We start from the raw sequence: 24885 nt of genomic DNA on the forward strand, positions 1-24885 counted from the left end.
TAGAAGGAACTGAACGTACAAAGCACGGTGGCATCAGAAAATGAGGGCTGCATGTGGTTTATTGAGGGGCACTGTTCAGGGAATGCCCAGGAAGTTCAGTTGGCTGGAGACTTGGGGAGTGACAAGTGGCAGAGATTAGCAAACTCGGAGAGAGGTTTAGAAGGCCTTTCCACGGAAGGTGGTTGAACTATTTCCTGAGGGCAATGGGACCTTTGAAGGGGAGTAGTTAAGCAGGGAGCTGATGGGATTTGTTGTTATGAACAACTAGCTGTTCTGTGGAGATTGGCTGGGCAGGGGTAGGTCTGTCAGACTGAGGAGACTGGTATACTTAAGTAATGACCTTCAGAGCAGTGCCCCCGGCTGGCCTGTCTGGAAGCCAGGGTTTTGCATCCAGATCAAATATTGGCCACAGATTGGATCTTAAAAGTTATTTTTAATAAAATGCTAATATTAGGATTTTAACTTGTGCATTCTTGTGTCTTCAAAATGAAGTGCAAAAGGAGTGTTTGCCTGGGGAAGCTCTTTAGTTGGACTTTAGTTGAGATTATGTTAAATAAATGCCTTACGGTTAACATTTCTTTTTTTTCTTTTTCTGTTGGACTTGAACCGTTAACATTTCTAAACTGAAGGGAGTACAGTAAATTCTTTGTCAGTTTGTCAGTATTGGGTGTTGGTATGGCCATCTGGTATAGGCAACAGGTACTTGTGTAGAAATGTTTCTTCAACAAGAACAGGCAACCTCTAAACTGGGATTTCGTGGCTGGAGAGATTTTGGATGTGAATGTATTAACAGCTTTGGAGAGACACATTGTTAGAGATCTAGGCTGGTGACTTGTAGAACCACCGAAAGCTCTGAGACAGGGGCTAATGAAAGTCTCTAGCTCCAATTGGGTGTGGACGGCACACAAACAGCTAAGTGTTTAAGTGATTTGCTGCAGGCTTCTCAGCTGACTGGAAGCAGAGAACATCTAGATTGCAGTTTCTCTGGTGCCAGGGTAGTCTTAGTTGTCCTGTTATACCTAAGAAAAGGGAGAAAAATTTCTATTCTTTAAATGTTCTGTAAATCAGACTAATGGTTCTAATTTTTAAAGTAAACTTTTCTTAAAAGATACAGAAGCCAGTTAAATTTGTATTTTAGATGAATAATTTTTTGTTAAAATAAGCTTTTGGCAATTGAAGAATAACATACATTCAGAAACATACAGAAATCAAGTGTAAACTCAGTGAATTTTTCACAGTTGATGCACCTGTGTAAGCAGCAACCCAGAAGCCCTTTACCAGTCACTGCCTTCCCTGAGCCAAAAGAACCACTCTCCTGACTTCTGAAAGCATAGATTAGTTTGGGCTGATTTTTTTGTTTGTTTTCGTTTTTCAGATAGGGTGTTGCTTTGTTGCTTGGGCTGGAGTGCAGTGATCACAGCTCACTGCAGCCTCATCTTCCCATGCTCAAGCAATCCTCCCACCTCAGCCTCCTGAGTAGCTGGGACTATAGGCATATGCCACTGTGCCCAGCTATTTTTTTTTTTTTTTTTTTGATAGACACAGAGTCTCCCTGTTGCCCAGGATGATCTCAAACTCCTGGGCTCAACCAGTCCTCCTGCCTCGGCCTTGCAAGGTGCTAGGAATACAGGCATGAACTACCATGCCTGACCAGTTTTGCCTGTTTTTGAACTTTATGTCAATGGAATCACATAGTGATACACACTTGCGTATCTGGTGGCTTTTGCTTAGCCTAAAGTGTTTTTTTTTCTTCCTCTTCCCCTTACAACTTTTTTTAAAGTTGTTTCTTTGACTTCATTAAAAAAATGAAAAGATTTGAAGTGTAATTCATACACAGTAAAACAGACTCACTTTACAGGTAGTTTCAATTGTATACTGTTATATAATCACCATCAAGATCTAGAACTATTTCATCACCCCAAAAAGGTAAAATTTAAAAATAAATAAATAAAATAGAAAAATAATAATTTGAGCTTTCCATGTCATGTGTAGTGTGTTCATTTTCTTTTTTGCGACAGTTTCGCTCTGTTGCCCAAGCTGGAGTTCAGTGGTACGGTCTTTGCTCACTGCAACCTCAGCTCACTGCAAACCCCACTTCCTGGGTTCAAGCAATTCTCCTGCCTCAGCCTCCCCAGTAGCTAGGATTACAGGCGCATCACCACACCCAGCTAATTTTTTGTGTTTTTAATAGAGACGGGGTTTCCCCATGTTGGCCAGGCTGGTCTCAAACTCCTGACCTCAAGTGATCTGCTCCCCTTGGCCTCCCAGAGTCCTGGAATTATAGGTGTGAGCCATTGCACCCAGCCGGTTTGTTCATTTTCATTGCTGTATTATTGCACTGTAGGAATGTACTATTCATTCTGTTGATAGACATCTAGGCTGTTTCTGTTTCCATGATATTATGAGTAGTGCTTCTCTAACCATTCTCATATGTGTCTTTGGTGAAGGTATGTGTTCATTTCTGCTAGGTATGTATGTAGAGGTAGAACTGTTGGGTTCAGCTTTAGTAGATAGACTGCCAACAGTTTTTAAAATAGTTGTACCAATTTACACTATGCCAGCAGCATATGAAAGTTCTCACTTTTCTATATACTCACCAACACTTAATGTTGTCTTTTTAACTTTAGCCATTCTTTGAGCTGCTAGTTGTAATTTAAGAAGAATAGGCTGGGCGAGGTGGCTCATGCCTGTAATCCCAGCACTTTGGGAGGCCAAGGCAGGTGGATCACTTGAGGTCAGGAGTTCGAGACCAGCATGGCCAACATGGTGAAACCCTATCTCAACGGCTTAATTTTAGCCATTCTTTGAGCCGCTAGTTGTAATTTAAGAATACTAGGCTGGGCCGGGCGCGGTGGCTCAAGCCTGTAATCCCAGCACTTTGGGAGGCCAGAGACGCGGATCACGAGGTCAGGAGATTGAGACCATCCTGGCTCTAACACGGTGAAACCCCGTCTCTACTAAAAATACAAAAACTAGCCGGGCGACGGTGGCGCCCTGTAGTCCCAGCTTACTCGGGAGCTGAGGCAGGGAAGGGAAATTGGGGGGCGTAAACCCGGGAGGCGGAGGCTTGCAGTGAGCTGATGATCCGGCCTACGGCACTCAGCCTGGGCGACAGAGCGAGACTCCGTCTCACAAAAAAAAAAACAAAAAAAAAAAAGAAATACTAGGCTGGGCGCAGTGGCTCATGCCTGTAATCCCAGCACTTTGGGAGGCCAAGGCGAGTGGGTTTTGTGTTTTGTAAAAATAACAAAAATTAGCTGAGCGTGGTGGCGCATGCCTGTGATCTGAGCTACTTGGTAGGCTGAAGCAGAAGAATCACTTGAACCTGCGAGGCGGAGGTTGCAGTGAGCTGAGATCACGCCACTGCACTCCAGCCAGGGCAACAGAGTGACACTCTGTCTCAAAAAAAAAAAAAAAAAAAAAGAGAAGAACGAAAAAATAAATAAAATAAAAAGGCCAGGCATGGTGGCTCACATATGTAATCCTAGCACTTTGGGAGGCTGAGGAGGGAGGATCACTTGAGGCCGGGAATTCGAAACCCGCCTGGCCAACATGGCAAAACCCCATCTCTACTAAAAATACAAAAATTAGTTGGGCATGGTAGCACGTGCCTGTAGTCCCACCTATTCGGGAGGCTGAGTCAGGAGAATCATTTGAACGTAAAAGGTGGAGGTTGCAGTGAGCCAAGATCGCACCACTGCACTCCAGCCTGGGTGACAGAGCAAGACGCTGTCTCAAAAAAAAAAAACCCAAAAAATAGTAATAAATTGCCAGATATTTGTGTAGGAGTTTCTTACCAGCAAGTTCTTGTGTTAGTTTAGTTTACCAACATTTTATCTGGTTTTCTTTAGTAAAAGTATTTATAATTCTGTATTATACTTCCATAGGTAGATGGTTGTTGAAAGTCCAGAAGGTTGAGCTTCCATGATGTAATATGATATGAAATCTTGCATTGCTAGTGGTATTTGGTAGGAAAAGGGATGGGAGTGGTTAAAGGTGAATTAGGTTGAATGCCTGTTTTCAATTTGTTTTTTTCTCGAGGCCACTGAGAAGCCAGTATTTTTAGTTCTTGAAAATAGTGCTTTGGCCGGGCGCGGTGGCTCAAGCCTGTAATCCCAGCACTTTGGGAGGCCGAGACAGGCGGATCACGAGGTCAGGAGATCGAGACCATCCTGGCTAACATGGTGAAACCCCGTCTCTACTAAAAAATACAAAAAACTAGCCGGGCGAGGTGGCGGGCGCCTGTAGTCCCAGCTACTCGGGAGGCTGAGGCAGGAGAATGGCGTATAAACCCGGGAGGCGGAGCTTGCGATGAGCTGAGATCCGGCCACTGCACTCCAGCCCGGGCGACAGAGCGAGACTCCGTCTCCAAAAAAAAAAAAAGAAAATAGTGCTTTTAGTCCGGAGGCTGTGACTGATGTAACTAACAGGTCTTAGGTTTTGGTTTTCAGTGAGGTGCTGGCGGAGGAGTCCGTAGTATGTCTGCAGAAAGCCCTAAATCACCTTCGGGAAATATGGGAGCTAATTGGGATTCCAGAGGACCAGCGGTTACAAAGAACTGAGGTGGTAAAGAAGCATATCAAGGTGGGTTGAATAGTACTGGTCTCTGCATTGGACCTGGGTAAGGATGTTGGTGTCTCACCCGAGACAGCATGCAGAAGGGACATGTGATCATCGGCATTGGGATAGCACAGGCTCTTCCTGTTTGGTTTGGTTTGGTTTTGAAGTCCCTTCTTGAAATTTGAGGAGGCTGGGCACGGTGGCTCACGCTTGTAATCCCAGCACTTTGGGAGGCCCGGGCACGTGGATTGCTTGAGGTCAGGAGTTCAAGACCAGCCTGATCAACATGGTGAAACTCCGTCTCTACTAAAAATACAAAAATTAGCTGGGCATGGTGGTGAGCACCTGTAATCCCAGCTACTCCAGAGGCTGAGACAGGAGAATCTATTGAACCTGGGAGGTGGAGGTTGCAGTGAGCCGAGAATGTGCCATTGCACTCCAGCCTGGCCAACAGAGTGAGACTCCGTCTCAAAAAAAAAAAAGAAAAAAGAAATTTGAGGAGTTTGGTATTGGTGTTGGGAGTTTTTTTTCTCCATTGCCCCAAACTTATGGACTGTTTTCCCTCTTGTAGGAACTCCTGGATATGATGATTGCTGAAGAGGAAAGCCTGAAGGAAAGACTCATCAAAAGCATATCCGTCTGTCAAAAAGAGCTGAGCACTCTGTGCAACGAGTTACGTGTTGAGCCATTTCAGGTCCGTGGCAGCCCACAGGGTCTCTGGGGATCTGTCTAGGGCCTGATATTTAGGAAGTAGTGTTGACTTCGGCCAGCAGATGGAAGGCTGCCTCATAGGGATGGAGCTAGACATGAGAAGTGGGGAAAACATGCTGCGTAATTAGGCCCAGCAGGGTAATTCTCAGCTCTGTAGAGAGTTGCCCTGGTAAGAGGTGAAGCAACTAATAGATCATCAAAAAGAAGCTGCTGCTTACCATAGTTTTGCTTTGTAGGGAGTATTAATTTTTTTATATAAACTCTGAGAAAAAGGTAGGCATAGATGGTGCTACACTGTTCTTTCTCTGAAAGAAAATGAAAACAGGAACAAAAGTAATGATAAAAAGGAATACTATGAAAAAAACAAACCTTTGTGAGTTTTATCATACCCAGAAGCTGCATACCACTGAACCAGCCAAAATAGCTACTTCAGAAGAAATGTCTCAAAAGCTGGAATATTGGGAGTGCCTAGTCCAGTTCAGAGCATGCCATGACGTCCATCTGGGTACGGAGCTGAGAAGTGGCTATATTGTGGTCCACTGCAAGTCAGGGACTTGAGTGAGGACACCAGAAAGGATGAAATGAATAACAGATGGGGTCCTGAAAAATCTCTGCTTAGAACCAGTAAAAACAGTGCCAGGATCATAAAAATTCAGACAGATGTGGAGCTTGGAAAGATAATGAGTACATCCATAAGGTTCTCAGGTCCCTCTTCCTGTTACAGGAAGACCTGCTTGGGTGTCTATTTGGAGTTAGCTTAGGAGGGAGACCGCCTTTAAAGGGCAAAGGATAATTCATACCTGATAGCCAAGAGCAATCAGGCAGAAGAGAACATGAAGTGGAGCTTCCTGGAGTCAACATAAATGTCATAAATATAATTGATTTTGGACATAGTTTCTCTTTCTTTTTTCACATTTGATGTGAAATTGGGCGAGAAGTGAGGTGTACAATGATACATCTCCCTTAAGTTGCCTAATATTCCTAGTTCACAATGTTAAATGAAATTGTGTAAATTTATGGACATATAGGAAAAATATTTATGTCCTATAAAAAAATGCCACTTTTTTTTTCTTGTTAACCAGTTAGGAGTGGAGCAGGGACTACCAGATGGGTTTTTGTTGGTAAAGTGAGACGATGTTCATAGGATTAGCAGGGTGAGTATTTAGATATGAGCTGGGCATGCCACCCTACAGCTAACCCAAAGGAAGCTTTCCAGCCAATTTACGCATTTATTTATTTATATATTTATTTAGAGACACAGTCTCGCTGTGTTGCCCAGGCTGGAGTGCAGTGGTGCTGTCTTGGCTCACTGCAACCTCCGCCTCCCAGGTTCAAGCGATTCTCCTGCCTTAGCCTCCCAAGTAGCTGGGATTACAGGTGCCTGTCACCATGCCTGGCTAATTTTTCTATTTTTAGTAAAGAGCGGGTTTTACCATGTTGGCCAGGCTGGTCTCCAACTGCTGACCTCATAATCCCAAAGTGCTGGGATTTTGGTGTGAGCCACCGCGCCTCCCAAAGTGCTGGGATTCTAGGTGTCAGCCACCGTGCCTGGCTGCCAGCTTACACTTTTTATAAAAGTGCCTAGTGCCTGTAGTAGTCTAATCATAGAGACAAAAGGTAGAATGGTGGTTGCCAGGCTTGGAGAAAGGAAAAAAATGGGGACTTATTGTTTGAGTATGAAGTTTCACTTTTGCAAGAGGAAATGAGTTTTGGAGGTGATGGTCATGACTGCACAGCAATATGACTGTACTTAATACCACTGAACTGTACACTTAATGGTTAAGATGGTAAATTTTATGTTATATGTATTCCTTTTTTTTTCTTCGAGACAGTCTCGCTCTGTCGCCCAGGCTGGAGTGCAGTGGTGCGATCTGGGCTCACTGCAAGCTCCGCCTCCCTGGTTCATGCCATTCTCCTGCCTCAGCCTCCCAAGTAGCTGGGACTACAGGTGCCTGCCACCTCGCCCGGCTAGTTTTTTGTATTTTTTTTAGTAGAGGTGGGGTTTCATCGTGTTAGCCAGGATGGTCTCGATCTCCTGACCTCGTGATCCGCCTGTCTCGGCCTCCCAAAGTGCTGGGATTACAGGCTTGAGCCACCGCACCCGGCCTATGTTATATGTATTCTACCACAAGTTTTAAAATTGGAAGAAAAAGTACCCTATTCACCTTTCCTCACTGGGACCTTCCTTTGGAAACCCTCTTTATGCCATATTCTGTTGACCATGAGTTGACTGACTTGTAAGTTTAACTGAAAGTCTGTCATCCAAGCCTTCTTATGTTATCCTTCTCTTCCTTTGAAGGAATTCACTTGGAATCTTATAACAGTGGTACATTATCTTATTCAGGAAGAAGGAGAGACAACCATCTTGCAACTAGAAAAAGATTTGCGCACTCAGGTGGAATTGATGCGAAAACAGAAAAAGGAGAGAAAACAGGAACTGAAGCTACTTCAAGAGCAAGATCAAGAACTGTGTGAAATTCTTTGTATGCCCCACTATGATATTGACAGTGCCTCAGTGCCCAGCTTAGAGGAGCTGAACCAGTTCAGGCAACATGTGACAACTTTGAGGGAAACAAAGGTACACTGCCTACATTTGTACTTCCTAAAAACCATTTTGGTTTTCCTCTAGGTATCTTGTAATTGCTTTGTTTTAAAGGCTTCTAGGCGTGAGGAGTTTGTCAGTATAAAGAGACAGATCATACTGTGTATGGAAGAATTAGACCACACCCCAGACACAAGCTTTGAAAGAGATGTGGCGTGTGAAGACGAAGATGCCTTTTGTTTGTCTTTGGAGAATATTGCAACACTACAAAAGTTGCTTCGGCAGGTACTGTCTTCTCAAATTATGCCCTAGGTCTCCGTAGTATATAGTTTGAACAAAACTGACAGCTGTTTCTTCAGTCTTAAATAAGGAGACAATGTAAGATGAGAGAATGAGGGAAGATAAGGATAGTAATATATGATATACAACCTTGATTTTTGTTTAATATTTAAAAAAGCTTTATATGTAGCTCCAAGAAAATGAAATTATAGATGAAATAACATTAGTCATTTGAATTAGATTAGTGTTTAATTAAAATTGTTTTCAGTTCTAAATTTGAATGCTAATTCTTGGAGTCCGAGATCCTGACAGCCTTACAGCTTGTGTTTAGGAGGCATGAAAACATGCTACTTTGAGTTCTCATGAAAGTGCCTCCTCTACCAGACATTTCTTTGCGGGAGGCCAGAGGGCTAGCCTCTGTGCTGCTGCTTTGCTGTGAGTGACACTGGCTTTCTGTGCTATAGCTGGAAATGCGGAAATCACAAAATGAAGCAGTGTGTGAGGGGCTGCGTGCTCAAATCCGAGAGCTCTGGGACAGGTTGCAAATACCTGAAGAAGAAAGAGAAGCTGTGGCCACCATTATGTCTGGGTCAAAGGCCAAGGTCCGGAAAGCGGTAAGAAACCCAGTGGGTACTGGGTCAGAGTCTTCTCTTAGCACTTTTGTGTTAGTCATAAAGACTGTTGATTTGGCCTGGCGCAGTGGTTTATGCCTCTAATCCCAGCACTTTGGGAGGCCGAGGTGGGTGAATCATTTGAGATCAGGAGTTCGAGACCAGCCTGGACAACATGGCGAAACCCTGTATCTACTAAAAATACAAAAATTAGCCAGGCGGTAGTGGTACATGCCTGTAATCCCAGCTACTTGGGAGGCTGAGACAGGAGAATTGCTTGAGCCTGGGAGGCGGAGGGGTGTAGTGAGCCAAGGTTGCGCCACTGCCCTCCAGTCTAGGCGAGAGAGTGAGGCTGTGTCTCAAAAAAAAAAAAAGTGTTGATTTATAACACCTTTGTGGCTTTGCATTATAATTTTACTTAAAAGGGAGGGAACTTTTGCAAACCTTAGTGAATATAAAAGTATGACAGCCACCTTTAACAAGTTTCTTTCTTTCAGCTGCAATCAGAAGTGGATCGGTTGGAAGAACTGAAAATGCAAAACATGAAGAAAGTGATTGAGGCAATTCGAGTGGAGCTGGTTCAGTACTGGGACCAGTGCTTTTATAGCCAGGAGCAGAGACAAGCTTTTGCCCCTTTCTATGCTGGTTAGTACAGGAGTGAGGTCTTTGGTTGGTTGGTTGGTTGGTTGGTTGGTTGGTTTGGAGACAGGTCTTACTCTGTTGCCCAACCTGGTCTCAAATTCCTAGGCTCAAACAGTCCTCCCACCTCGGCCTCCCAAAGTGTTGGGCCACCACACCCAGTCAAAAGTGCGTTCTTCCTGTGGCCTGCTCACTAGTTTTTAAGACATCCAGACATTCAACAGGAAGTATTTCCTCTTCTGAACAGATAAAGCCACCTTTTCAAGACATTTAGCATAATTGCCATTCCTGTATGAAAAAGCATTTCAAATATTATTGGGAAATACTCGTCTCTTGCTTTCTTTTTTTTTTTTTGAGACGGAGTCTTGCTCTGTTGCCCAGGCTGGAGTGCAGTGGCCGGATCTCAGCTCACTGCAAGCTCCGCCTCCCGGGTTCCCGCCATTCTCCTGCCTCAGCCTCCCGAGTAGCTGGGACTATAGGCGCCCGCCACCTCGCCCGGCTAGTTTTTTGTATTTTTTAGTAGAGACGGGGTTTCACCGTGTTAGCCAGGATGGTCTTGATCTCCTGACCTCGTGATTCGCCCGTCTCAGCCTCCCACAGTGCTGGGATTACAGGCTTGAGCCACCGCGCCCGGCCATCTCTTGCTTTCTGAAGCAGTATGTCACTGTAGCTTCTAGCTGTGAAGCTTAAGTTTTTATTAGGTGCTTACTTTTTGCAGGTTCAGTGTCAAACCCTTAATATTATTTCACAAAATCCTCATGTCAAGAGCTAAGGATACGAAAGCACATAAATACTGAATAACTTAACCCAAAAACATAGTGGTAAATGCCAGAGCCTACGTTTGGGCCAAAAGGAGCTTGACTCCTGGAGCGCAGTGGAGTTCTAGTCTGAACTGAACTGAATATAAAGATGAAGCTATCCCAACTAAATTCAACAGATATTTTTGCACATTTTCTGTGATCCACCCCTCTACTGGCTGGGCAAGACAGAAAAGAAGAATATGAAAGAAACCAAAGACAAGGCAAGACATGATGCAGATTTTTGACGACATTATTTTAGTCTCCATCCTAGTCTCTTAGGCCCTAGTCCCTCAGGCCGATTATGACAAAGCTGGTTTTTATTAACCACTATATATCTATTACACACACACACGCCTCTTCCTGTATCAGTTTACTATAAGGAAAGAATCTATTTCCATTTTAGGGAATGGATGATTTGTAAAATTGGATACTAAACACTAGAGGAATTGTTTTAAACTACTGGGCCTATATTTTGCAGAGGACTACACAGAAAATCTGCTCCAGCTCCACGATGCTGAGATTGTGCAGTTAAAAAACTACTATGAAGTTCACAAGGAACTCTTCGAAGGTGTCCAGAAGTGGGAAGAAACCTGGAGGCTTTTCTTAGAGTTTGAGGTATTGCCCTAGTTTTTGTGTTTTAACTGTTAAGAAAGCATGCCATGTACGGAATCAGTCCAGTTAGCTTTGTTCTTTGCCAGGCTTTTGATACCCCATCTTTAAGTCTCTCTGAATTTCTGCTGACCCCTCTATTTGGTAAGCTTATCTGCAGGATCTTATAAGAGAAAAGCCCAAAATTAATGGCTTAAATAAGGTAGGCATTTCCTGCATGAATGAAGTTCAGAGCTGGGCAGTATGGGGCAGGCATAGCAGATCTGCACAGTGAGCAGGGCCCCAGGCTTCTCCGGCCCCGGGCACTCCCCCACCACTAAGGGTGGACCTTATTCTCAGGGCCAGGATGGCTGCTACTAGAGCTCCCACCCTGATGGCACTTTTTTTTTTTCCCCGGAGGTGGAGATTTGCTGGTCACCCAGGCTAGAGTGCAATGGTGCAATCTTGGCTCACCACAACCTCCACCTCACGGGTTGAAGCAATTCTTCTACCTCAGCCTCCCCAGTAGCTGGGATTACAGGCATGTGCCACCATGCCCGGCTAATTTTGTATTTTTAGTAGAGATGGGGTTTCACCATGTTGGCCAGGCTGGTCTCGAATTCCTGACTTCAGGTGATCCGTCCATCTTGGCCTCCCAGAGTGCTGGGATCACAGGCATGAGCCACTGCGCCTGGCCCCTGATGGCACATTTCAGACAGTATGGTGGAGGAAGGAACAAAGAAGGCATTGCCCCTCACTCCTTCAAGAGCTCTTCCTGGCTCTGTTCACACCACCGTGGCTCACATGCTGTCAGCTGCTGGTGAGGCTGGGTGAATTGCTGCCCCAGGTAAATTCTGGTTCTGTTACTAAGGAAGGAGAGAAGAATGGATGTTGGGGCAGGCAACTAACATATTCTACCATTCCAGCTTTTGCTATTTACTTAGAAAATTGCATGGGTATTGATTCCTTCTGATAGGCAGCAAGGATGGGTTCCTTCAGACCATTTTAGAGCTCAGGGACTATGGTGAGGCAAGTGAGGCGTGTAGGGCACAGATTGAGGGACACCTTGTTCTTGGGTTCATGCTGGCCCTGTTAGAGCTCAAAGGGCCTTCAGAGAATCTGAATTCAACTCCTTCAAGTTTACAGGCAGCAAACTAGGACTCAGAAGTGGAGAGAACTATGGGATATCTTACAGCTGTTTAAGAACAGATGTCTTTGTCCTCAGTTATTCTTTACTTCTGGTTACAACAAAAAGAAGAGTAAACATAAATAAGGAGGCTGGGCACGGTGGCTCATGCCTGTAATCCCAGCACTTTGGGAGGCTGAGGCGGGCAGATCACAGGTCAGGATATCGAGTCCATCCTGGCTAACATGGTGAAACTCTGTCTGTAATAAAAAAATTTAAAAAATTAGCCGGGCATGGTGGTGGGCGCTTGTAGTCCCAGCCACTTGGGAGGCTGAGGGAGAAGAATGTCATGAACCCAGGAGGCGGAGCTTGCAGTGAGCCCAGATCAAGGCACTGCACTCCAGCCTGGGTGATAAAGCAGGACTCCGTCTCAAAAAAAAAAAAAACAAACATAAATAAGGAGCTAAGGCAGCAACCTTTGTTGACATGCCGGTATTTAAGAAGAAAACAAGAAATGAATTACCATCCTGTCTAGTAACGATTGGCTGTCACCAATCAAGCAGTATGGAAGGGAAACAATTTAATTTTCAAGAATGTCTTCTAAATTTTTCTGCTTATGTGCCCCTATTTTTGAGTACACATACCTAATTTATAATTACAAGCTATATACTTGCATTACTGTTCTGATATACTGTATATGTTCTAAAAGAAAACACATGCTGGTCCAAGAGTAGTGGCATTTATAACTCGGTGATCACAGCCAGTTACAGATTTGTTCCTCTCCCACTGCATTACTTGACTAGAAAGAAGACAGTAAAAAACGGAAAAGTTAATAAAAAGTTAAAAAGAATGAGAAGCTTTAACTATTTATTTTTATTTATTTATTTATTTTTTGAGTCTTACTCGTTGCTCAGGCTGGAGTGTAGTGGCGCGATCTCGGCTCACTGCACGCCACCCGGGTTCAAGTGATTCTCCTGCCTCAGTCTCCCGAGTAGCTGGGACTACATGTGACTGCTACCAGGCCCACTAATTTTTTTACTCTTAGTAGAGATGGGGTTTCACCATGTTGGCCAGGCTGGTCTCGAATTGTCAACCTCAGGTGATCCGCCCGCCTCAGCCTCCCAAAGTGCTGGGATTGTAGGCGTGAGCCACTGCGCCCAGCAAGAACAAAGACTGTTAACAGAAGTTATTGGTCTCATGGTGCCAGGCTTTCCACTAATTAAAATGTACTTTTCACAGAGGAAAGCTTCAGATCCAAATCGATTTACAAACCGAGGAGGAAATCTTCTAAAAGAAGAAAAACAACGAGCCAAGCTCCAGAAAATGCTGCCTAAGGTAATATTATTGCTAAGGGTTTTTGGTGCTTGGTTACAAAGATACCTCACTATTTGTATGTCTTTTTCTTTCTATTGTTTAGCCCCAAAACGATTTTCTTCAAAGCTTAGGCAGAGATAATAAGTTATATATTCAGTATACGCAACTGTGTATCAAGGCATATTCGTTTGCTAGGACTGCCAATAATAAAGCACTACAGGCCGGGTGTGGTGGCTCACACCTGTAATCCCAGCACTTTGGGAGGCTGGCGGATCACAAGGTCAGGAGTTCAAGACCAGCCTGGTCTCCACTAAAAATACAAAAATTAGCCAGGCATGGTGGCGGGCACCTGTAATCCCAGCTACTCAGGAGGCTGAGGCAGGAGAATCGCTTGAACCCGGGAGGCAGAGATTGCAGTAAGCCAAGACCGCGCCACTGCACTCCAGCCTGGGCAACAGAGTGAGAGACTCCATCTCAGAAAACACTACGTACTGGGCAGCTTCGACAACAGCAACTTATTTTCTCACAACTCTAGAAACTGCAAATCTGATGACAACATGTCATTGGCAGAGTTGGTTTCTTCTGAGGCCTCTCTCCTTGGCTTTGTAAATGGTCGTTGTCTTCTCAGTGTCTTCACATGGTTTCCCCGCCATATGTGTGGCCTGATTACTCCCAGTCATATGAGATTAGGGCCCACCTAATGACCTCATTTTAACTGAGTTCTTTTTTTTTTTTCTTCAAGAGATGGGGTCTTACTATGTTGACCAGGCTGGTCTTGGACTCCTGGCCTCAAGCAATCCTCCCATCTCGGCCTCAGGAATGCTAGGAATATAGGAATGAGCCAGCACACTTGGTTTTAATTCTCTTTTTAATGACGCTGTCTCCAAATACAGTCACAATCTGAGGTACTGGGGGTTAAGGCTTCAACATTTGAATTTGGGGGGAAACACAATTCAGCCAGTTACATAAGGAAAGCCTTTGACAGAGAGAGTTCTGTGGGCTTCATTACCATTTTCCACTTTGATAATACCACCATTTTTTTGAGTTAAGTCAGGGATATCATTTCAAAACACTCTCATTTAGTAATTCATCTGCTCCTCACAACATCCCTATGAGGTTGGTATTATTTCCATTTTTACAGATGAGGAAACTGAGGTACTAAGAAGTTAGGTAAATCTGGCCAGGCATGGTGGCTCACTCCTGTAATCCCAGGGCTTTGGGAGGCCAGCAGTTCAAGACCAGCCTGGCCAACATGATGAAACCCCATCTCTACTAAAAATGCAAAAATTAACCGGGCGTGGTGTATGCCTATTAATCCCAGCTACTCAGGAGGCTGAGGCACAAGAATCGCTTGAACCCAAGAGGTGGAGGTTGCAGTGAGCCGAGATCGTGCCACTGCACTCCAGCCTGGGCAGCAGACTGTCCCAAAAAAAAAAAAAAAAAAAAAAGTTATATAAATTTGCTCACTGCTTCACAGCCAGTAAAGAGGGTGATTCCAGATTGAACCCCATTATGTCTGATTTCAGAGTCCTGCTCCTAATGTTCACTGCCTATTTCATATTGCTTATCTTTCCTGTGCTGCCTCCAATTTCAGGCACCAAAACCTTAGTGGTCAAACTTTGGGTTCTTGCCATTTTCCACTCTTGTATGTTGTGTGAGTGAAATGTCCCCGGGCTTTGATTTCTGGTCACTCTGACCTGTACCTATGTGGGCCCAGCTACCTGAGATGAGGCTAGTGATGCTCTGGGGAGGAGGAGTCACTCTCTAGAGAAATCATTTCATTTGGGCTTTACACTAAAGAGTTGAAGTAATTAACATGTCCTTATTTCTGGTCTCAGCTGGAAGAAGAGTTGAAGGCACGAATTGAACTGTGGGAACAGGAACATTCAAAGGCATTTATGGTGAATGGGCAGAAATTCATGGAGTATGTGGCAGAACAATGGGAGATGCATCGATTGGAGAAAGAGAGAGCCAGGCAGGAAAGAGTAAGTGTGAACATGAACACAAATTGGGATAAGAGGAAGATGGTAATCTGAGCAGCCCAGAGTCTCTGCCAGGGACCAGGGTTTGTTGAATAGGGAGCCTGTGGCAACTCTTTTTAGCTCTGGCTGCGGAGACATGGGCCTAGATTCCTGGTCCTGCTTCTGTTGCCATCCCAGACCTGCTCTCTTCCTGAGATTTATCACTGTTGCTTCTGACTTTCACGCAGCAACTCAAGAACAAAAAACAGACAGAGACAGAGATGCTCTATGGCAGCGCTCCTCGAACACCCAGCAAGCGGCGAGGACTGGCTCCCAACACACCGGGCAAAGCACGTAAGGTAAACACAAGGCTTAGGGAAGCACTGATTTCAAGGGAGTGGGTGAGGGTAGTCCCAGCCACCTCTTTGAACAGAGCCAGCCCCTCCATACCCGTAGGTGTTTCTAGTCAGGTGGGACGAGAGACTGAGAAAAGAAATAAGACACACACAAAGTACAGAGAAAGAACAGTGGGCCCAGGGGACAAGTGCTCAGCATACAGAGGACCCACACCCGCACCGGTCTCCGAGTTCCCTCAGTATTTTTTATTATTTTCACTGTCTCGGCAAGGGGAATGCAGCAGGAGGACAGGGTGATAGTGGGGAGAAGGTCAGCAGGAAAACATGTGAGCGAAGTAAGCTGTGTCACAAATAAGTTCAAGGGAAAGTACTGTGCCTGGATGTGCACGTAGGCCAGATTTATGCTTCTCTCCACCCAAACATGTCAGTGTAGTAAAGGGTAACAGAACAGTATTGCCACCAGCATATCTCGCCTCCAGCCACAGGGCGGTTTTCTCCTGTCTCAGAATAGAACAAATATATGATCGGGTTTTACACCAAGACATTCCGTTCCCAGGGGCATGCAGGAGACAGAGGCCTTCCTCTTTTACTAATCCTCCTCAGCACAGACCCTTTACAGGTGTTGGGTTAGGGGACAGTCAGGTCTTTCCATTCCCACGAGGCCCTATCTCTGGCTGTCTCAGTGGGGGAAAATACCTGGACAATACCCAGGCTTTCTTGGGCAGAGGTCCCTGCGGCTTTCCGCAGTGCATTGTGCCCCTGGTTAATCGAGAATGGAGAATGGCGATGACTTTTACCAAGCATATTGCCTGTAAACATACTGTTAACAAGGCACATCCTGCACAGCCCTAGATCCCTTAAACCCTGATTCCATACAGCACATGTTTCTGTGAGTACAGGGTTGGGGCTAAAGTTGCAGATTAACACCATCTCAAGGCAAAACAATTTTTCTTAGTACAGATCAAAATGGAGTTTCTTATGTCTTCCTTTTCTCCATAGACACAGTAACAGTCTGATCTTTCTTTTCCCTACATCTCTTGCCCTCGGTCCTGCAGAGGGGAAAGGGTTCTTCTGTCCCTTCATGTCGAGTCCACTTGAGAGTGAATGGAAGGCTGAATAGCAGCCTATAGTGACAGTCACAGAGTGGCCAGCTTTGGTGTCTGCGCTTGAGTCCTTGCATTAAATTCGAGGGGGGGGGGAATGATTGCTAACATTCTGGTAATGATGAAAAGAAAGCTTCACTGGTTTTCCCTGTAAGGCCAAGAGGTGGCCATGTTGTACCATGTGAAAAACAACGTTCATGCTTACTTACTAAATGAAACATGTAATGATTCTTCATCTCTACAGCACAAAGTCAGAGAGGACTTTATTTATTTATTTATTTTATTTTATTTTTTTGAGACAGTTTCGCTCTTGTTGCCTAGGCTGGAGTGCAATGGCATGTTCTCAGCTCACTACAGCCTCCGCCTCCTAGGTTCAAGCGATTCTCCTGCCTCAGCCTCCCAAGTAACTGGGATTACAGGCATGTGCCACCACGCCCAGCTAATTTTGTATTTTTAGTAGAGACAGGGTTTCTCCATGTTGGCTAGGCTGGTCTTGAATTCCTGACCTCAGGTGATCCACCCACCTCTACTTTCAAAGTGCTGGGATTACAGGCGTGAGCCTCTGCGCCTGGCCTACTTTTTTCTTTTTGATAAATAAAAGCATTATTTCTTCTCCCTACTCATATTTTGTAACATAAATTTATTCTTTTTAGACAGTGTCTTGCTCTGTCGCCCACACTGGAATGCAGTGGTGTCATAATGGCTCACTGCAGCTCAACCTCCTGGGCTCAAGTGATTCTCTAATCTCAGCCTCTACGTAGCTGAGACTTACAGGCACATGCCACCATACCAAGCTAATTTTTTTTTGGGGGGGGTGGGTTTTGAGTTTTAGTAGAAACGAGGTCTCACTAAGTTGTCCAGGCTGGTCTCAAAACTCCTGAGCTCAAGCAATCCTCCTGCCTCAGCCTCCCAAAGTGCTGGGATTATAGGGCATGAGCCACTGTGCCTGGCCTAAAATGTGTTTTTTGTTTTTGTTTTTGAGATGGAGTCTTGCTCTGTTGCCAAGCTAGAGTGCAGTGGCGTGATCTCGGCTCACTGCAACCTCCGCCTCCTGGGTTCAAGTGATTCTCATGCCTCAGCCTCCTGAGTAGGTGGGGCTACAGGCCTGTGCCACCATGCCCACCTAATTTTTGTATTTTTAGTAGAGATGGGGTTTCACTTTGTTGACCAGGATGGTCTCAATCTCTTGACCTCAGAAGATTCACCTGCCTCAGCCTCCCAAAGTGCTGGGATTACAGGCGTGAACCTCCACCTCCCGGGTTCAAGCGATTCTCCTGCCTCAGCCTCCCGAGTAGCTGGGATTACAGGTATGCGCTACCACACCCGGCTAATTTTTTATTTTTAGTAGACATGGGGTTTCTCCATGTTGGTCAGGCTGGTCTCATACTCCCAACCTCAAATGATCCACCCACCTCGGCCTCCCAAAGTGCTGGATTGCAGGCATGAGCCACTGTGCCCAGCTCCCTAGAGTTTTTTTAATTTAAAAAAAAAAAAAGTTTTGGCTGGGCGCAGTGGCTCAAGCCTGTAATCTTAATACTTTAGGAAGCCAAGGTAGGGGGATTGCTTGAACTCAGGAGTTGGGAGACTAGCCTGGGTAACATGTTGAAGCCCCATCTCTACGAAAAACACAAAAATTAGCTGGTTGGCCAGGCGCGGTGGCTCAAGCCTGTAATCCCAGCACTTTGGGAGGCCGAGACGGGTGGATCACAAGGTCAGGAGATCAAGACCATCCTGGCTAATACGGTGAAACCCCGTCTCTACTTAAAATACAAAAAACTAGCCGGGTGACGAGGCGGGCGCCTGTAGTCCCAGCTACTCGGGAGGCTGAGGCAGGAGAATGGCGTAAACCCGGGAGGTGGAGCTTGCAGTGAGCTGAGATCTGGCCACTGCACTCCAGCCTGGGTGGTAGAGCAAGACTCCGTCTCAAAAAAAAAAAAAAAAAGCTGGTTGTGGTGGCACACACCTGTGGTCCCAGCTACTCAGGAGGCTGGGGTTGGAGGACTGCTTGAGCCCAGAAGGTTGAGGCTACAGTGAACCAAGATTGTACCACTGTACTCCAGCCTGGGTGACAGAGTGAGACCCCCATCTCAAAAACGTTTAGAGCTCTTATTAGCATATGTTTTGACATATGTATGTTTACATAATGAAACTGTCACCATAAGTTAGATAATGAACATTTCCATGGTCCCCAAAGTTTCCTAGTGCCTCTTTGTATTACCTCCCTCCTTCCCTGGTTCCTGATTTGCCCCCAGCCTCTAGCTGTGGCAAGTAGGGATTTACTCTTTAACTACAGATGTTTGCATTTTGAAACATTTTACATAGAATCCCGCAGTATATATTCTTTTTTGTCTGGCTTCTTTCATTTAGTATAGATTCATCTCTGTTGTTGCATGTATCAAAAGGTGACTCCTTTTTATTGCAGATCAATATTCATTCCACTGTATGAATTTGCCACAGTTTGTCCACTTACTTGCTGATGGGTATTTGGTTGTTTCCAGCTTTTGGCTGTTGCAGGTAGCTGCTATGAACATTTACATCTAAGTCTTTGTATGGATCTCTGCTTTCGTTTCTTTTGGGTAGAGACACCTGAGAGTAGAATGGCTGGATCGTATGCTAGATGTCTTGTGCCACAGTGGTTGTACCATTTTACATTAACATTTGCTGGATATCAATAGGCTTTGAAAACTTTCCACAGGTTTCTTCAAACCTGTGCAGTATTAGACACAGCAGGCCCTTCACCATGCAAAGCCATCTTCCCTGGACTGCCTCCAATAGTCATTTCTCTGTAGGGTAGAGACGGGTTGCTAAAAATGCTGAGGATGTTACTGCACATAAGTAACCCATGTGTTCTTCTCTGTAGCTGAACACTACCACCATGTCCAATGCTACGGCCAATAGTAGCATTCGGCCTATCTTTGGAGGGACAATCTACCACTCCCCTGTGTCTCGACTTCCTCCTTCTGGCAGCAAGGTTAGTATGCCCTGTGTCTAAGCACATCCTCACATGCATCCCTAGCCTGTTCACCCAGAGGCCCCACCTACTTGTTCTGGATTCTAAGATCCCTGGATTTGGTTCTTACTTACATGCTGAGAGTTGACAGATATAAGCTAGCTCAGCATTAAATAATGGTCCAAAATTAATGTGCAAAAAAAGAGAACAGTCACTCTGAGCCCCACTGGTACCATGAGAAGCACTGGGATGTCTGGGAAACTGAAGATCAGGCAGGGTCGCTGTGGACTCAATTCCAAGCTGACTCAATTCCAAGCCCAGTCTTCAGCTGGTATGGAGCTAAATCCCCTACATGTGGGTTCCAGCCCAGTGAAACCAGATCACTAGACATGCCAAGTACTCAGTAGAGATGTTGAAAAGTATGCGGTAAAACACAGTCTTTCAAATATTTTATTAGATGATGCACAAGATAGGTGTTGTGTAAATCAAGAATTCATATTTTAAAAAATTTTCTAGAGATGGGGTTCTGTTATGTTGCCCAGGCTGGTCTTGAACATGTGGCCTCAAGCAATCCTCCTGTCTTGGCTTCCCAAAGTGTTGGGATTATAGGCGTGAGCCACACCCAGCCCCATATATTTTTTTTTTTTAACTAAAAAGTATAGGATTATAGACATGAATATAAAGATAGTCTCAGCCGTTGACCAGTGCAGGTATTGTATGTGCACGTTCATTAGGAGGAGGATACATGGATCTCTTTCCTTTCTCTGCAGCCGGTTGCTGCTTCCACCTGTTCAGGGAAGAAAACACCCCGTACTGGCAGGCATGGAGCCAACAAGGAGAACCTGGAGCTCAACGGCAGCATCCTGAGTGGTGGGTACCCTGGCTCGGCCCCCCTCCAGCGCAACTTCAGCATTAATTCTGTTGCCAGCACCTATTCTGAGTTTGCGGTAATTCACCTTTTCTAATATCTACCAGTCTCTGGGGAGCACACAGTTGGGGCAGAGTGGGTATCTTCCCAGGGGCACCCAGGCTATTAGCTAGGGTAGCTACCTTGGAGGCTGAGAATCCCTTTCCTGCTTTGACCATGGTGGGGTGGGTGTGATTTAAGGGGGGGTTGTATAAGAAAGAAGTTGGCAGCAGCAACTAGACATTTAACCTGGATCCTTCTGCTTAATATATACCATTCCCTGGCTGCCAGAGGCAACCCCTCTGTCACTGCCCTGGTGCTCTCTTGGTGGAGTTCTTGGTAATTGTCTCAATTCTTTGTTCTTAGAAGGATCCGTCCCTCTCTGACAGTTCCACTGTTGGGCTTCAGGTCTGTATGGCAACCCCTGCATGTCCCATGTCCCTTGTCCCTTTTCCTAACTGATCTGTCATCTGCTGGCTTCATTCATCTGGGCACAGGGCTACACTAACCAATAATCTCGGCAGTGTTACAAAGGAAGCAGGAATTCCTATCATGGACTCAAAAAAAACACATCTGATTTACATTCACAACAGATTAATAAGAAAATTTGTTCAGACTTGAATTGGATTCTCAGCCCCTAAAGTCAGGCAGTTTTAAATCGTGTTTAACAGAAAACCTTGACCCTCCCCAATTGTGACATCAAAGGCCGGCAGTAGCTGGAAAGAATAGAGGCCCCATCACATGGGGAAGGGAGCCCCAGCTGTGTGCTGCCTACAATGAGGCTCTTGGCCTGTGTGCTGATTATTTCCTGGAGTATATGCCTTCCTAACCTCAGGGCTCAACTGCCAGCTCTGTCTATTCTCAGCTAGCTAATGCCAATTTCCTTACCTTTGCCTCTTTCCGTACATTGAGCTACTGAAGCATAGACGAAGCATTGGAAGCAAGTTTTTCCAGAATGCTCTTCACTTCCTAGTATCCTACTCTATATCTGCTAACACCTAATTACACTGCCTTTTACTTAATCTGTCTTCTCTTCTCTCAATATTTTACTAGCAAGAGGTGAGGATGTCCCTCACCCTTGAGGGGATATGTTGAGTTAAACCCCTAGCCTGCCTCCCCTCTTAATTGCTGCAGGGATGGAGAATGGAACAGTTGGCCAAGGCTGCAGCTAATTTTAATCACTGAAACTGGCTTCCTACTCCGGCAAGTTTTTCAAATTACGTGGCTGGTGGTGCTTCTACCTATAAAAGTGGGTGTGTGTCACTCTGGCTGACTGCTGGACGGAGGTCCAGCTTTCTCTTTTTTGCTTGTTCAACCAAGGCCCATGTTATCTAGTTGAGGCTTAAATGTACCTGCCTATCTCTGTGGCTAGTCCTAGGTAGGTTCATCTGGTTTGGGTTGCTATGACTGATAGACTCCACCAGGCAGCACCAAAGCCGGTAAACTAACCTCTGCTAATATCTGTCTTTCTCAATGGCCATTCATGCTTTATCTTTTGCTGCTATACCATGTGCTCCAGCATGAGATCAAATCACCAGCAGGTTACAAGGCCTCAGCCCCAGGGATTGGTAGATATATGTTCTGGCCCACTGTTTTATAGAGGGCTTCAAGAGACCAAAGCTTGTTGCCTACTTGACGACTCTAAAGTAGCTTTGTGAAGTAGAGTCATGCCTCACTTAATGACAGGGATATGTTCTGAGAATGTGTGGGGCAATTTCATTGTGCACATATCAGTGTGTACTTAACAGTCCTAGACAGTACAGCCTATACACCTAAGCTATATGGTATGGCGTTTTCCTCCTAGGCTACAAACCTGGGCAGCATGTTACAGAAAGAATACTATAGGCAATTGTGGGTTTTTTTGATTCAGGCTGGGATACTGTAGGCAGTTGTAAACGCAATGGTAAGTATTTGTGTATCTAAACATAGAAAAGGTACAGTAAAAATACGGTATAACCTTATGGGACCACCATAGTGTATGTGGCCTGTTGTTAACTGAAACGTCATTATATGGTGTATGACTGGATGAAGGATTTCTCTGAGGTGTAACAGAAGGGACTGGCTGAGGAAAGGGATCACAGGCATGCGTGCACATGCACTCTGTCTATGACTAATAGAATGGTGCTCAGAGTTCTTTGCCTTTTACTCCTAACGCAGCCTATGCCAGGCTGGGGATCTCAGAGAAACTGCCTTCAAGGGACCTTTTGCTGACATTTAAATCACACTTAGAAGGGTGGGGCATGTGTAATAGAGGCAGTATTGCCACTGATGTTATTTATTTTTCAACAGCGAGAACTTTCAAAGGCTTCCAAATCTGATGCTACTTCTGGAATCCTCAATTCAACCAACATCCAGTCCTGAGAAGCCCTGATCAGTCAGCCAGCTGGGGCTTCCTGTGCCTAGACTGGACCTAGTTATATGGGGGTGACTTTAGTTTTTCTTCAGCCTAGGCGTGCTTGAAACCCTGGACAGGTTCCATGACCATGGGCCTAACTTAAAGATGTGAATGAGTGTTACAGATGAAAGTCCATCGTAGGTTTAGTGGTCCTAGGAGACTTGGTTTTGACTTAAATACCTTAAAAGTTTATGGCAGGAAGTGCAAATTTTAGCATATGGGGCCTGACCTCTACCACATAATTCTACTTGCTGAAGCATGATCAAAGCTTGTTTTATTTCACCACTGTGTAGGAAAATGACTGACTATGCCCATCCCTGGGGTAGTTCTGGCATGTATACCTGTAACTAGTAATTAACATCTTTTTTGTTTAGGCATGTTCACTTAATGCTGTAGCTATCATAGCTTTGCTCTCACCTGAAGCTTTGTCCCCACCACACAGGACAGCCTTCCTCCTGATGAGAATGTCTGTGTGTCTGAAGTTGAGATGGCCTGCCCTACTGCCAAAGAGGTGACAGGAAGGCTGGGAACTGCTTTGTTAAATTGTGTTCAGTTCTGTTACACAGTGCAATGCCCTTTGTTGGGGGTATGCATGTATGAACACACATGTTTGTTGGAATGCTTTCCTCAGCATTTGTCCCTGGCTCCCATCTCCCCATTCCTGTGCCTACTTTGCCTGAGTTCTTCTACCCCTGCAGTTGCCAGCTGCATTGGGAGTCTGTTTGTTCCAATGGGTTGGGCTGTCTTTGTCGTGGAGATCTGGAACTTTGCACATGTCACTACTGGGGAGTTGTTCCTGCTCTAACATCCACGATGAGACGCCCTCTTTACCTACCCTCTCAATCACTACTCTTCTTGAAGCACTATTATTTATTCTTCCTCTGTCTGCCTGCAGCAGTACTACTGTCAACCTAGTGTAAATGGTTCTCAAAAGCTTATCAGTGTGGACTTGTTCTGTGTCAGCCACACTTGTTTACTCATACAGTACATGTCCTGTTTTTAAAATATAAAATTATTCTTAAAATAAATTAAAATCTGTATACTTACATTTCAAAAGATACAGTGTGGTGTTTCCTTTTTTTCCCCAGTCACTTTTGAGTTGGTTGGTCTGTGTGTGAAAACAGAAACAGAAAAAACTAAAAGAACCTCCTGGAAATTTTTAGTTAGGAATGTGATTTTTTTTTCTTTTTTTTTGAGTCTCACTCCATCGCCCAGGCTGAAGTACAGTGGCACTATCTTGGTTCCCTGCAACTTCCACCTCCCAGGTTCAAGCGATTCTCCTGCCTCAGCCTCCCGAGTAGCTGGGACTACAGGTGCCCGCCACCACGTCCAGCTAATTTTTTGCATTTTTAGTAGAGACGGGGATTTCACCGTGTTAGCCAGGATGGTCTCGATCTCCTGACCTCATGATCCACTGGCCTCGGCCTCCCAAAGTGCTGGGATTACAGGCGTGAGCCACTGCGCCCGGCCTCCTGGAAATTTTTAGTTAGGAATGTGATTTTTTTTTCTTTTTTTTTGAGTCTCACTCCATCGCCCAGGCTGAAGTACAGTGGCACTATCTTGGTTCCCTGCAACTTCCACCTCCCAGGTTCAAGCGATTCTCCTGCCTCAGCCTCCTGATTCGCTGGAATTACAGGCACACATCACCACACCTGACTAATTTTTATATTTTTAATAGAGACAGAGTTTCACCATGTTGGCCAGGCTGGTCTTGGACTCCTGACCTCAGATGATTTGCCTGCCTCCCAAAGTGCTAGGATGACAGGCGTGAGCCACCACACCTGGCAGAGTGTGATTTTTAAAATACTCTCTGGTACATTTCTAAATTAAGAATATCTCGGCCGGGCACGGTGGCTCAAGCCTGTAATCCCAGCACTTTGGGAGGCCGAGACGGGTGGATCACGAGGTCAGGAGATCAAGACCATCCTGGCTAACACGGTGAAACCCTGTCTCTACTAAAACTACAAAAAACTAGCCGGGTGAGGTGGCAGGCACCTGTAGTCCCAGCTACTCGGGAGGCTGAGGCAGGAGAATGGCGTGAGC

General features: G+C 45.3%; 2 protein-coding genes and 1 long non-coding RNA gene across 12 annotated transcripts in view; 1 reads left to right on the forward strand and 2 right to left on the reverse strand.

The window, feature by feature from the left end:
• Positions 1 to 23566, reverse strand: LOC108517226 (uncharacterized). The gene is made up of 4 exons (XR_001882047.1): positions 23260 to 23566; positions 7507 to 7642; positions 5490 to 5576; positions 1 to 1019 (listed from the first exon to the last, which is right to left on the reverse strand). It is a non-coding gene; the product is annotated as an uncharacterized LOC108517226 (long non-coding RNA).
• PRC1 (protein regulator of cytokinesis 1) overlaps positions 1 to 23898 on the forward strand; it is a 29750-nt gene extending 5852 nt beyond the window's left edge. The window contains exons 2-15 of one of the 10 annotated variants that reach the window (XM_017855013.1): positions 4452 to 4584; positions 5132 to 5254; positions 7616 to 7849; positions 7928 to 8098; positions 8557 to 8706; positions 9201 to 9348; positions 10621 to 10757; positions 13096 to 13191; positions 15009 to 15155; positions 15380 to 15490; positions 19451 to 19561; positions 20311 to 20410; positions 20814 to 20855; positions 22737 to 23898. In XM_017855013.1, coding sequence (XP_017710502.1) covers positions 4452 to 4584; positions 5132 to 5254; positions 7616 to 7849; positions 7928 to 8098; positions 8557 to 8706; positions 9201 to 9348; positions 10621 to 10757; positions 13096 to 13191; positions 15009 to 15155; positions 15380 to 15490; positions 19451 to 19561; positions 20311 to 20410; positions 20814 to 20833 — 1681 coding nt within the window. In that variant the 3' untranslated portion in view covers positions 20834 to 20855; positions 22737 to 23898. Of the gene's footprint in view, positions 1 to 4437; positions 4585 to 5131; positions 5255 to 7615; positions 7850 to 7927; positions 8099 to 8556; positions 8707 to 9200; positions 9349 to 10620; positions 10758 to 13095; positions 13192 to 15008; positions 15156 to 15379; positions 15491 to 19450; positions 19562 to 20310; positions 20488 to 20813; positions 20856 to 22736 lie in introns of all 10 variants that reach the window. The other 9 variants (XM_017855015.1, XM_017855008.1, XM_017855006.1 and 6 more) reach the window with 9 other exon arrangements.
• The window catches only part of RCCD1 (RCC1 domain containing 1), a 12251-nt gene continuing 11255 nt past the window's right edge, over positions 23890 to 24885 (reverse strand). Inside the window, exon 10 of the transcript XR_001882046.1 lies at positions 23890 to 23950. The gene's annotated coding sequence lies outside the window, so the exon portion shown is untranslated. The remainder of the gene's footprint in view (positions 23951 to 24885) is intronic.

Source organism: Rhinopithecus bieti, unplaced genomic scaffold (genome assembly GCF_001698545.2).
Source record: "Rhinopithecus bieti isolate Rb0 unplaced genomic scaffold, ASM169854v2 scaffold_39857, whole genome shotgun sequence".
Classification (NCBI taxonomy): domain Eukaryota; kingdom Metazoa; phylum Chordata; class Mammalia; order Primates; family Cercopithecidae; genus Rhinopithecus; species Rhinopithecus bieti.